This window comes from Tachypleus tridentatus, chromosome 9, assembly GCF_004210375.1.
Source record: "Tachypleus tridentatus isolate NWPU-2018 chromosome 9, ASM421037v1, whole genome shotgun sequence".
NCBI classification, from domain to species: Eukaryota; Metazoa; Arthropoda; class Merostomata; order Xiphosura; family Limulidae; genus Tachypleus; species Tachypleus tridentatus.
The window spans coordinates 111711897-111726715 of record NC_134833.1 but is presented as its reverse complement, the minus strand read 5'-3'; the positions used below and the strand labels follow the sequence as shown (position 1 = coordinate 111726715).

At 31.2% G+C, this 14819-nt stretch overlaps 1 protein-coding gene across 19 annotated transcripts in view; it reads left to right on the top strand.

Annotated features, from left to right (window-relative positions):
- LOC143226053 (muscleblind-like protein 1) overlaps positions 1 to 4905 on the top strand; it is a 117624-nt gene extending 112719 nt beyond the window's left edge. For 14 of the 19 annotated variants that reach the window (XM_076456491.1, XM_076456471.1, XM_076456475.1 and 11 more), the window contains one exon: positions 4618 to 4905. In XM_076456491.1, the coding sequence (XP_076312606.1) occupies positions 4618 to 4682 (65 nt within the window). In that variant the 3' untranslated portion in view covers positions 4683 to 4905. Of the gene's footprint in view, positions 1 to 283; positions 4504 to 4617 lie in introns of those variants that run through there. The other 5 variants (XM_076456483.1, XM_076456489.1, XM_076456487.1 and 2 more) reach the window with 1 other exon arrangement.
- The last annotated feature ends 9914 nt before the right edge of the window (positions 4906 to 14819 follow it).

The window sequence follows — 14819 nt, the reverse complement described above, 5'->3', positions numbered from 1 at the left end:
ACATTATAAACCATGTAGTGTGTAACAAAACAATGCCTTGCTCAGTTAGAAACCATGGTCAGTGGTAGTTCAAACTTAATGTCAGTATCTGGTAAAAAATAAATAAAATAAAAATAAAAATCTTAAAAAATGCATTGTATCAAATTTGTAATCTAGGTAGAATCACCAAGGAAATGTTATTGCTATTTTGTCTCAGTTTTGTTTACTTGTGAAGAAAATTTCAATATATTAAGTGTAAATTATTTTTATTTTAAGCTAAAAATTCACTTTTAATTTTTTGTAGGGAATATTTGAAGACGATATCAAATCCTAGGTGAGGTAAATTGTATGCCTATCAAGAAAGAGAGAATAGAAAGAGAACTCTTCCATAAAGACAAGACATTTGGCTATATTGCCCTTTCAGACCCCCCCTATCGTTTTAAGATAACTGCATAAACATTGGGTGGACTTACTAGCTTGTGATAAAGGCACCACTGAGTGTTTCAAAAAATGGAAAGTCACAAGCAGTATAGGAATTTTATGTTAAGATGAAAGCACATTAGATTACATTATATGTGTGTTAAGATTAGGTTATGTGAAATGCTAGTTTTATCTGCATGGCATCAGTAAATCACAATAATATTTCAAACTAACTTGAGTGATCTAGTCAATGGAAGATTACCAACACAGAAGTAAGCATGTGTTTTAGATACATATCTAAAAAGTTTTGTGTGCTATTTGTAATGTAGTTTTTGGATGGTAAAACAATAAGTATCACGTGCATGAAATACAACCACACTAGTAAGTATGCTACTCATTATTTATATTTAAAGGTATTCCATTGTAGTCAGTAAGAACAAATATATTTTATTTCATAAAACAGAAACTGAACAGTAATTTTAGGCTATGCAAATTGTTGAAAATAGTATCCTAGGCAAATGCTTTTGTTCAGTCAAATCCGTTGTTAATTTTTCATTGAAAACTGTATAACCAAAGGCTATATGTGTGTTTCAGGTTCTGCAAGTCTTTTTGATGATATATGTATTTAGGGATGTCTAAAGGTCAAGTCAAATGTGTTATGGAAACCTATGAAGTTTTTTTTGTTTTTTTAAAGGTCATACCTTACAGGGAGATAGAGAGAATGGATTTTGAAAAAAAATCGAGAGGATATTTTTAATAATGTTGTTTTTTTATGTCACATAATGTTATTATTACAATCATATCAACGATTGTAGAGTTTCTTGTCTATTATTGTTAATGGTGTTGGTTTTGTAAAAATATAAACTCTTCATGCAAAGACAATTGGAGTATAAACCAATTCCTCATAATTAGAACATGCTGTTATGCAATAGTATAAGTACCCAAATATTCCATAGTATACAGATTGGTGTATTCATGTATACTGTCAGATTTATCATGAGACAGAGTTTATGTGATAAGTCATTTCAGCATGAAGACACTAGTGGCTCTTTTGTACTAACTCTGTATTATACTGCTGAACTTCTAAAGTTTTAAGATCAACATGTTTAAATTAATTTTGAGCTTTATTGTTTGTAAAGTTAAAAGAAATTTTTAATGAGTGCTAGATGTGCTTACCTTACATAAGTTACGATTCTGTATATTTAAGCAATATACAATCTTCGTTACTGGAGAAAATTTATTTTTTGTGAACTATTCACAATTCTGTATTGACAATACTGTTCTAAAATTGTTTGTGGTGACTTATTTCAATGACTTTTATATATATAGTAGTATCAGACTTTGCCCTTGCTATCTTCAAACTTTTGTTTTCTTTTACTGTAAAACATCTGTTCTGAGCTCATCGTGTTATGAAACTTTATCATGAAAAATGGACAAAGTAAAAGTGCATTACGTACTATTTTCATCAGCCTTAAATGTGCAGTGTACCATGCTCTTGGAATTGTTTGTATATCTTCATTAGTGCCATCTGTAACTTTCCTAAAAAAATATCTTTTAATATGATAATATACATTATTTGTTCTATCATAAGCTCTTAAGAAATGTCAGTTAAAAAAATTTATTTTGAATTAACATATTCACAATATTAATTGGCTACACTCTGTAGTTAAACAAATATAGGAAACAAGAAAAATCTACTCTATTGAAATAGAGAAATAACTTGTAATGCCTATAGTGAAAGTGTAAAGATCAGTGTTTCAAACAGTTATGAGAGTGAGTACTTTGAAGCCAACATTCCAGCATGATCATGATGATCTCTGGCTGATGTTGACTGTCAACAATTTCTTCCAGTTCTTCACTAAGTACAGCACAATCTCCATGTATCATTTTGCTCTTTGTTAAATTTTTTTTTTGATTGATGTAAGTGGATTTTAGGGCTGTGATAGTCAAATTTCTGTGTTAAGTTTATACCAGTTGCTACTCACAAGCTGAAAATTTTTTTGATAAAATTCTGAAAACACAAAAGTTGATTATTACTTCGTTTTGTTTTTTTAACTTTTCATATTCATGGTGTCTAATATAATAACTGCTTGTGAGCTGACCTGATTGTTTGATCTGTTATATTTTCAGCTAACTAGTCTCATTGATAGGTTGGTTTGTAAATTAAAGAATTTAGAAATCTTGTTGTTTATTCTGTGAGTTGTTGGTCAAAATTCATCATCTGATGACTATGTCAAATTCTGTAATTAATTGTTTAATTAAAAAAAAACATTTTCAAAAACCTATTAAATACTCACTACTTTAGCCTCTAGGAAACTGTGAGCATAATTAATAAAATAAGCCTTTCTAAGCTTATGACTCTTATTTTTTATTAAATATGAATTCACACTTCAGTTAAAACTTTGAATTCAAAGAAATAATGGAGGTGGCTATGTAAATGTTCATCTTATGATTTTTATGTTCTTTAAAAAACTTTACAATTCATTCTTGTTGGACATGTTAATTGGCATATCATTTGTGTTTTTTATAAATTTTATTTGATTATTCAAGGTCTGAAATAAACAGCAGATTATATATTTTTGTGTGTAATATAATTATAAAATCCTGTTTCACAAGGATTCAACTTTCTCCTTTCCAAGGGCTTTTGCCTTCAAAACTCTTGGTTTATAACATAGGTTTTTATTAAAAGGGCTATACATGTCTACAAAGAACTACAGCAAAATGCTATCAACAAATTAGTTCAACCCTAACTTCCATTTTAATCAGGTAGCTTGCAGTTTGTTAGAAAAAATGTAAAACTTTTTATCCTAGATATTGTTTACATTTTAAGAGAGAAACATTCTATTTGTTTTCCTTTACTTTTCTTTTTATGATCTCTTTCTCATTTCTCACTTTTGTTCGACCATGAACATGTCATTATGTCTGATTCTCTGAAGGTTAAAAAAATTAGTAATTTACATAACTTCATTTTTCAGTTCCTTTTATGAATGTTTATGTGAAGGGAAGATTGTTTTTCACTGATACTTTAGATAAGCTAACTGAAGATTTGTTAATTAATGATCATGTTTCAACAGATTATATGAAGTCAATACAATGTGTGATATGCATTCAAAGTGTTTTACTAACTAATATTTTATTACTTCCAGTACAAGGTTAATTACTGTGGTATCTGTTGGTTGCAATGTATAGTTAACTTATTAGCTCTACATTTTAACTGACTACCAAAAGCTGGTTAGCAGTAGTAGATGACCTTTAGAAACGGATATTATATTGACTACATAATGTATGTTTATGTGTATATACATATATATATAAGAAGTTTTTGTTCATTATGAAAGAACTAATTTTCCCAGTATAACAATTGATAATCATCATCATGGTTTCTTGGAAACTGTATCATAAAACTTTGTTTATATAAACTGCATTTTTTTGGATTGGTATCAGAACAAATGTGTAACAAGTGGTACGAATATCACTGATTATGAACTAATAATTAAAACAAATCTGTATTGTTGTTTTCTCTATAACTAATCATTTCAAAATATGATTCTGATATGTTAAATTATGAAATAAAAGAAGTGTAGTAAAATAGCATGTATGCTTTGACTGAAAGGTTAAGCCAGTCTTTCCACTACTAGACTTTGCTGCATTCACATTTTTAGCACATATTATAACTCTGAATTGTTATATGACCTGTTGATAAATATTGGAAACAAGTGATTTGATACCTGGAAGATGTCTGAGGTTTTCCAAGTGTTTGTCTCTCAGGAGTTTCTCTTTAAACAAGAGTCTACACTGTTCTTTGGCATCACTATAAAAGCTTCTACACCCTTTTGGATTTTAAAAGTAGGAAGTTGTTCTTTAAAAATAGCAACAATAAGGTTGGATTGTACTGTTAAAGTAGCTTGTCAAACATGAGAACAGTTTAATTTCTTTCTCTTGGCAACATCTACATCTCTTCCTGGTCACAGTATGTTATAATAAAAATAGTTAGTCAGTCCTGGTCATTAAACGTAATGTCTTATAGAAACAGTAACCAAAAAAAAATCAGTCTGTATTACTGTAATGTCATTATATTGGAAATAAAAGTACGTTTATATCAGATCATAAGGAGAATTGTTTTTTTTTATTATTGTATATTAATTAAACATGGAAAAAGCCCTTGCAATAATAGAAGTATTATTTAATATTCATTGTTAAAATTTTTCTCAATGCCAGATTTGAGATCCACTTTCATGGAATCCCCAATAGAAATGTTTTTGCAAAAGACCTGGATTCCCTAAGGTGTTGTTTAGTGCAAATCTTAGGACTGAGATGATTCATTTGGCACCATTTAGAAATTGGTGAGTCCACAAGTGTAGGAGAAGGGGTTTTCAGGAAATCCTGGATTCCCCCTAATTTTATTATGTTAATAATTATAGTGACTGTAGCATTCATTTAAAATATCTGTTTGAAGTTTCTACACTATTGGTGAGTGTATAATGCAATAAATTAAAAACATCATAATTTTTGAAATCTTTAAAATTTCCTTTTTTTTTGTTTTTTTTTTACAAATGTGAAAATAATATAAAAACAATGAAAGACTATTATAACTACATCTACAAAAAACATTAAGCATTAAAGGAAATGTAGCTAACCACATCCATTTAACAAAGATTTAAAATAATTGTAAGTAACATTACACATCACCCCTCAGGCAAAACATTCCATTAACTAAAAAGGAATGCTTTTGTTAAAACAAAGGGTGTATCTGAACTCACACTATTCAAGTTCATATTTCCAAACTTTTCATAATTCCATAAGTCATCAATGTTACCACCCACAGAAATACTGTCTCCAAACTCCTAACAATTTTAAACATTTGAATCATGCCAGCTGTATTTAATTTTATCCTCTCAAAAAAAAAAACAGTCCAAGCCTTAACCTTTCCTCAAAGCTTAAATTAGCAAAACAAGCTTTTATTTTAGTAGCTCATCTCTGTATCTAGCATGTTCATTGAAGTAAGATGAGGACAAAACTGTGTGTAGTCCTTATAAATTATTATTAAGCTTCAATCTCTTTAACTCAAAATGACCAACCATGGAATTTATCATTTTTCTTTTATTATCTCACAGCTAAACATTCAGTAAAATACTTTGTTGATATTACAATGAACCACATTTAAATTCTTTCTTTTCAATTTCCATACTTTAAACCAAGGGTATAGTTCTAATTAAAATGTGACAGTACTTGAATGTGCACAAAACAAAGAATATTGCTTATATGTGTAATTTATAGCTTGCTAGAGAAAAGTAAAATATATACAACCATTGTATTGATGGTGTTAAAGGAATATATATTAAATAAGCAATTAAATTAAAAATTTCATAATTGTAACTTTCTTCAGATGTTTGTTTTTTATGCTTCCCATTTCAATGAATAACAACAGATATTACAGACACTAATATCAGGGACAATTACTTATCACGGTGCATCAACCTATAGAACATGTGCCTTGGATGCATTGTCATGCAAGAAACTATCAAAACTGTTGATTTATGTAACATATAACAGTGGTCTCAAGACAGAGCCCCAACTTATCACAGTTAGATAGAAATATAACAAACTCAACACTGCATTTTACCACTTTCTCTTACTTTGGTTATTTTTTTATTTCTTTACTCTTTCATTAACAGGCATTTTGTTATTCTCAGTTATTGTTCATTTCAGGCTGTACTAACAACCTTATACTGAGTAGAGTTAAAGTCAATATTGAAAACTTGTAAGATGATGTGCAGTGCTAGATTTACAGTTTTGTAATTTAAATAACAAGTGTTTTCTTTATACACATTAAGAGGGATTGAACAATGGGCACCACATATTCTATATGTATTTTTGCATGACTAGTGAATGATAACATTTTCATTTAAAACAAATATTTGATCCTAGCTAATGGTTTAGATACATTTTGACTTGTGGATGTCTAATTCATTTTGTATCAGAAGAATCTTTTTTTTATGTACATCTTATGTACATTTATTAATAATAACGGTAGGAAATTGATTTATTTTAATAATTTTTCCTCTTTTTTGTACCTCTTTATGAAACAATTAACAAGTGCAAATAATTCTGTCTCATTTTAAATGATTATTCATAACTAAATTCAGTATAAAAACTTTGACTGTGTATCAAACTGCTTTATAAGTGGGCTTATGATAAATGCCAATGTTAAACTTCCTACCATTGTTATAACAAACTAAAAGGAAAACTCATGCTCCATGCACAAAACATTTTTGTGGTTGTGGTATTTTGTATTTAAATGCACAAAATTTATAAAGAAATAAAGGCAGTGCTATGTATTTAAAGAAATTGAAACACTTAAGTGTCTTATCTGGACTACTTACATATGAGGTTAGGTACATAGAGTTCTGAACAAATCCAGTGGTCATCACAATGATCATAAGATTAAATCTAAGTGCATTAAATGTATTTCACAACATGTGAAATTCACCAAACACCTCTTGTAGAAGAAACACCTTGAACCAAATGGTGTGATCAAAAATGACAAACCAACCAACTTAGTAAGAAACATTACATTTAGTGCCAGTTTCAAAACCTGAGTATCAGGGCAAGTATTAAAACTCAATATAGTAAGAATAGTGCTGCTCTAAATGTCTATAAACAAACAATGAAATTCACACATCCAAACAGCATACAACCACTACTATATGAGATGGGCCAGGAATCTGAAGAATAAGAGATTGATTCCCCAAATAACTTAGTACTGTCCCTCCATCATGCACGTGGTGATTTCATCCATACTTCCCTTCTCCTAATTTCATTTTTACTTTGTTTAATGAAGTTTAAAAAGTTTCCTATAGATACATACAAAAAAAAATGTAACCTTAATTGAATTTTTTGCTTTGTGAATTTACCAATATTCTATTAAAATACTCCTGGAACATAGAATGTGACATTATTTCATTTAAAAATGACAAAAGTGTTTTAAACATACCCATTGTGGTAAATTGGTTATGTTTCAGCATATTCATCAAAAACTAATGGTTTTTACGAAAAAATAAAGATGGAAGTTGTTGGTGCAAAATTTGAACCATATGAATACATAAAACTGGTCATAGATTTTTATAAATGAAACTAAAATGTGCCATTCCTGTGGTAAAAAGGTAGTTTTTCTGAGCCATTCACAATATCAGAATAAGTAAAAATTCATTCACTACACAAATTTATTGTTTGTTGTAAAGTCAAGATAGTATATAATGATTCATTGTCAAAGCTGACTAACAGCAATGATATCTTGATATAAATTTAAATGTTTTGAGATTTTTGGGAACTCAGTATTTATTTTATTAAATATATTCATTTTTTTATGGAAGCTGTTGTTGTTATATTTATAATTAAGCACACAGGGCTCTGCCACCACATGTATCTCAGTGTTGAAACTTTTTGTGAATGATCAATAAACTGTGTTTAATAACTAGACATCTTATAAGTACCTAAGTTAAAGACTTATAAATTATAAATTTCATTGAACAATCTCTGTGTATTTTTGGCAATAGTATAAAATTCCTGCATATAATTTCTAACAGGTTTAATCTGTTTATATTTACTTTCATTCAAAATTGTATCTTCCTTTTGTATAAGTAAATTTTTTTTCAATATAATTGTGTCCTCATTTAACATCATAAATTTGTCACTATTTCTTAAATTACTGTAATTGTCTTTCATAAACTTTTGTGTTTTCATTACTGCAATAGATAAAGAGAAGTGTAGAATGTTGGGAATGGCAACAGGATTTCAGGAGAAGCTTGAGCATTTACATGTAAGGGATACATCAGCTAACAATGACATTCAGGAAGTTAGAAAAGTGACTGTTAAAGTAAAAAGTGTGAATTTAATTGAGAAATAAATTTCAGCCCTTGCCTTCTGCAGATGAGGAACTATTGGAGGGAAGAAAAACAAGAGGCTCAGTGAAGGATGTGGATGATAAGGAAATAATGGTTATAGGTTGTTCCTTCACAAGGCATGTGGATAGAATAATATGTGGGGTAAATATGGAGAAAAAAATCAGATTATGCTCACCAATGGCATAGTGGAGGATATAATAAAGAAGGCTAGCACAGATGTAGATTTTGTGGTGCATGCAGGGGTTAGTCATGCAGGGAAAGGTAGGTCACAGAAACTAAGTAATAAGTACAGAGGGTTTAAAAAGGCATTTAAAGATAAAAACCATAATGTAATTTTGTCAGGGGTACTGCTCAGAATAAAGGTGATTAAGTTGTAATTAGGTCACTAGAGCTAAATGCTAGGCTTAGATTAGTATGAAAGGATGAGCAAAGGATGGACAAGTGGGATTGGTTCAATGGAAGAAAGCTTTTTGGAATGGATGGTTTATATTTAAATAGGGTAGAACTAGCTTGTTTTCTAAGGCTATTAACTCAGCTTTATATAAGGGAAGTTTTTAACTTGGATTAGACAGTGGTGAGGGCCAGGAAAATTAAATGCAAAAATAATAAGAGGCAGAGAAAAAAATTAGCATAGGCAATGAGTATAGAAGTAGTTATAAAGATAGGCTTAGTTGTTACTATTTTAATGCTAGAGTATAAGAAATAAAACAGATAACTTTTAGAGAATTAGTAGGGATGGAAGGTTTTGATGTAATGAGAATAACTGAAACAAGGTTAAACATAAATAATTTTGATATCAGAAGTTTCTTTCAAATACAGGATTACATACTACTTAACAGTGATAGGGTATTAAAGAAAGGGGTTAGGAGTGACTTTATATGTAAATGAGATTGAGATTTTAGCTGTTAATGAAATCATAATTATGGGGGATTTTAATTTCTGGCATACAGGTTAGGAAATGCTAGAGTCAAATCAAGACAGAGAAAGATTTTTGGAAACTGTTTAAGATGGCTTTTTTCACAAATTAGTCAAGAAACCTACTAGAAACAATGCTACTTTAGATTTATTGTTAACTTCAAATACAGAAATAATTGAAAGGGTAGAAATTGGGGAATATTGAAGTGCAAATGATCATTGCTCCATTAGGTTCAATATTTTGATGTGTAAGGAGATAAGGAATAATGATATTTTGGGTACAAGTTTCAAAAATACATTGTGAAGAGATTCAATAAAATGTATCTGTTGTGAATTGGGTAGCTGAGTTATGTGAAGACTGATCAGATGTGGAAAATGTATAAAGATAAATTTTTAAATATTCAAGGTAAACATATTCCCTACAGAAAGGAAATGGTAGCTGTAAGTAAAAAACAGGTTGGCTCACAAAGGGTATAAAAGAGAAAAATAAAAAAAGCCTAAAAAATTTAAGAAATTTAAATTGATTGGTATAACAGGAGACATAGAAGATTACAGAATATCATGAAAGTTGGTGAAACAGGAAATTAGGACATTAAAGAGTATGTATGAGAAAGGGTTGGCTGAAAATACAAAAATGATCACTAAGGATTTTGTTAAATACATCAAGGGTAAACAAATTGTTAGAATATGGGTAGCACTCTTGAGGGATGATAAAGGAAGGATAGTATCTGATGATTGTTGAGATAGCTAGGTTGTAAAAATTTGCTTTTTTTTCTTCAGTTTTTACTGATGAAAATTTAATCAGTATTCACCCCTTGGACTGTTGATAAATGGAAATGAGATAAAACAATATGACTGCATTAATTCTGAGATGGTTAAGAAAAAAAAATTGAGAAGTTTAAAAAAACAATAAGGCTCCTCAGCCAGATAGCATTTCCCAAAGGTTTCAAAGGAGGTTGAAGATTAGATATGTGAGCCACTTACTACTATTTCTTATCATTCCATGAAAAGTGTGCAGATGCCATAGGATTAGAAGTTAACTAATGTAACTCTTGTTTTCAAGGGAGGTGATAAAAATTGTCCCAGTAATTATAGACCCATTAGTCTTACATCAGTTGTGGGAAAAATTTTGGAAAGTCTGTTAAAAGATGCTTTGCAAAGTCATTTAACAAAGTTTAGAATTTTATTCAATGGTCAACATGATGTCACTAAGGGAAAATATTGCCTTACAAATTTTCCGATATTCTTTGGAAAGGTTACTGCCTACATAATTGAGGGTAATGGTGTAGATTTGGATGCATCTGGATTTTCAGAAAGCATTTGACAAGGTGCCATATAAAAGGCTTGTAAAATAAATTGTCATTAGACATGTGGGAGATAAGTTAGCAACTTGGATAGAGTGAGTGGATGAAAGAAAGGAGAAGGTTGTTATAAATGGAGTTCAGTCAAACTGTTTAAATGTCACAAGTGGGGTATCTCAGGACTCAGTCTTAGGACCTTTCCTTTTTCTGATCTACATCAATAACATAGATGAAGAGATGGTCAATAAATTACTTAAACTTAATAATAATATTAAGGTATTGGATGTTGCTAAATGTGAGGAAGATGCTGCTGCTTTAGATCATTTATTTAGTTGTGCAAGTAAATGGTAAATTGGTTGTAATTATAATAAATGCATGGTTATGCATGTGGGTTATCATAATTTGAATGGGAATAACCTTAATACTGTGATGAAAGTAAGGAATCCTGGTGTAATGGTTGATTTGTCTCTTAAACCATCTAAACAATGTGCTATTGTTAGTGGTAGAACAAACAGTATTTTAGGTTGTATCTACAGAAATATTGAATACAAGTCTAAAGAGGCTATAATTTCATTGTACAGGTCACTTGTTAGGCCATATTTGGAATAGTGTGTTCAGTCTTGAGCTCCTTACCTTAGGAAAGACATTGAATTGTTGTAAGAGTTCAAATAAAAGTTACTAGAATTGCACCTGAGATGGAGGAGTTGTCATATGAGAAGAGGTTAAAATATTTCAAATTGTTTTCTCTTGAAAAAAGAAGAATTAGGGAAGATCTGATTGAGGTGTTTAAGATTGTAAAGGGAAATGATAGTATTAATGTATCTTCATTTTTTTCATATTTAACAGTGTGAATAGTAGTAATTGCAGGACACAAGTATAAATTTTGGCAGGGTAGGAGTCATCTTCATCTAAGACAGATTTATTTTTCTAACAGGGTGATTATCCTTTGGAATAGGTTGCCTTCAGGCATTGTGGAGGCAGTAAATTTAAATAAAGATGAGAAAAAGCTTAATAAATTTATGAATGAGAAGGGCTGGTTTTAAGCTCATTCTTTTCAAATTTAATTCAGAGTGTGGAACAGCTGAGATGGACCAGTAGGTCCCATGTTGTCCCAAAACAACTTAATGTTATATTATAAATTGGGAAATACCCCCCCCCCCTTTTTTTTTTCTTTTAGGTTATAATCTTTCCATTCTACATTTATGGGTTAAGGTTTGATTAGTGGTTTGTTTTACGTACTATAGAATTTAAATCCCGAGTTTGCACCTGTTATCAAAAATACTACACTCTGCTTCCTGGGAACACCAATCACAGATAGTCCTTGTGTAACTTTGTCTAAAATTAAACAAACAACTTCACTGTGTTTACTATGAAACTAAAAGGAAGGAAAATCAAAATCTGTAATCAACTTTTGAAGATTGTTAAAGATAAGATACATTCCTTTTATTCTGAATACTTACATAACACATCGTATCTTAGTTTCTTCCCCAAGTGGCACAGCGGTATGTCTGTGGACTTACAACGCTAAAAAACTAGTTTTTGATACCAGTGGTGAACAGACTACAGACAGCACATTGTGTAGCTTTGTGCTTAATTGAAAACAAAAACAAAAAATCTTAATTTCTAATTTCTATGAAGGTTTTAATAACAAAGTAGCTTATTGCGATTATTAATACAAATTGTTGTGTGTTCTACCTCTTCATCTGAGGGTCGCTAGTTCGAATCTGCGTCACACCAAACATGCTCGCCCTTCCAGCAGTGGGCGTATTATAATGTGACTATCAATCTCACCATTTGTTGGTAAAAGAGTTGGCGGTGGGTGGTGATGACCAGCTGCCTTCCCTCTAGTCTTACACTGCTAAATTAGGGACAGTTAGTGCAGATAGCCTTCGTGTAGCTTTGTGTAAACTTAAAAAAAGAAACCAAACTCTAATCTTAAAGTGCTAAATTAGAGATAGTTGGTGCAGATAGCCCTCGTGTAGTTTTGTGCGAAGTGAAAAACAAAAAAACATTTGTGAATGATGAGAAAAAAGCAGATAAAAACCATACAACCTTCGAAACATTGAATGATAGCACTTATACTTAAAGAACACAACCTCAAACAATAAATAAATATGATAATAGCAATAATAATAAATGAGCTAATATGAAATAATAAATCTCTAATATCAGAACCCTACCTTTCGGCCCAGCATGGCCAGGTGGTTAAGGCACGCGACTCGTAATCTGAAGATCGTGAGTTCGAATCCCTGTCACACCGAACATTCTTGCCCCTTTTAGCCGTGGGAGCGTTATAATGTGAGGGTCAATCCTACTATTCGTTGGTAAAAGAGTAGCCCTAGAGTTGGCTGTGGTGCATGATGACTAGCTGCCTTCCCTCTGGTCTTACACTGCTAAATTAGATACGGTTAGCACAGATAGCCCTTGTGTAGCTTTGCGCGAAATTCAGAAAACAAACAAACACTACGTCTCTTATTATTTGTTCAGTTTTATTATTATTTTAATTTGAGTAACATCGGCTTCTCGGTATCGTTATACAGCTTTTTTTTTTTTTTTTAGCTTCACGTTGTCTTTCATTGTTGAGAAAATTCGTTCTACCGATGAACTTGATGGAATAGGCATAAGGAAGTAAATAAAGGTGGTGAAGGGTACAAGCTTAATTGTATATCTTTTGAAGTACTTGGTTCCTAACTCAGAAACTGTTATTTGATAATGTCTACTTGTGGATGAATTTCTTGCAGATTTTGCTTGATGCTTTTAAAACACATTGAGAAGTTATCTTCGTCATCTTTTTCTGCGCGTGGAAATGTCGAAAAATCGTTTAAATCGGTATTTATGTTAAACTTTCATCACAGCCATCTTCCATCTTTTCTGAAAGCTTGTTTTAATCACAATTTGATTTACAGTTTTTTGTTGCATCCAAACTAATCCAAGTTAGTTTATATCATGGGTGAAAAGTAGCTGCGAGAGTGTTATTGTCATTGACAAAGGTAATTTCAAATCGCATCTCATTTTCTGAAAACAAAGCATCAACAAGTGGCTTGCAAATCTGGAGTGGTTTATTACAAAGATCTTTCAGTTTTGTCAAACTTGTGGTAAGTTTTGGCAGAATTAGTCAAATACAGAACTTAGATTCACTTTGAAGTAAATCCAATGCGTGTTACAAGTGACGATTACGTATTCTTTGATGAAGTTTATGTTCAAAGATTGAAATGAGCAATGTACAGCTCATTAAATACTATATTGACTGAACCCTATTTTTCCGTTATTATGCTCTTCATACAAAGAGTGCATCTTAGATCGAATTAGACCCTGTAGAGTATAGAAAAACAAACATATGCCCAGTTCTTGTTGTATAAGGATTACTGTTAGGGTGCCGCAGCTCTGTTTGTTTCAAAATGTTTGAGACTTCGCAAATGTTGATTTCCTGCATCACAGACTGCTTCTAATTGAGCACAAGTGCCGCACATCGAAAATGATCAGGAAGAAAGCAAATCTCACTGGAATATGTTTAACTGCAAATAATAACGGAAATACTGTGAAAGATTATCTCATTTTTTTGTTCTTCACTTTATAACAAGACTTGAGTGTGCTTTGCTGTGCTTGGAAATTACTTGATCACAACTGATAGGTTTAGCCCCTGATTCAGCGAAGAAGATCCTCAAAACCAAATAGTAAATTATAAAAACAAAATGTGTTTGTGATGTGTAATATGTCTTAGTAGTATCATATTGGTATGTTATTGTCGTATTGGTATGGTATGATAATAATAATTTAATTTATTACACAATGATCCTCAAGATTCTGTCATCCATTCATAGTGCTAGTTACTGAATAATCTCTACACTAGTTGAAAGCCAGGTGAAAGAGATATGATTTCAAAAAACGTTTAAAATACAGTTTATTTAATATATTAAAGGTTTGTGTTATGTAAACTAGTAATCAATGATTAACTACACAATATACACTCAGTGGTCACTTCATTAGGTACACCTATCTATTACTAAGTAAGACCCCTTTTATCTTTAGAACAGCCTGAATTATTCGCGGCATGGGTTCAACAAGATGCTGGAAACATTCCTTAGGGATTTTGGTCCATACTGACTCGACAGCATCACGCAGTTCCTGCAGATTTGTCAGCCATGCATTCATGCTGCGAACCTCCCCACCTCATTCCGAAAGTGCTCTATTGGATTGAGATCTTGGGACTGTGCAGGCTATTGTAGTACACTGAAGGCACTGCCATGTTCGTAGAACCAGCTTGAGATAGTGTGTGTTTTGTGACATGGTGCATTATCCT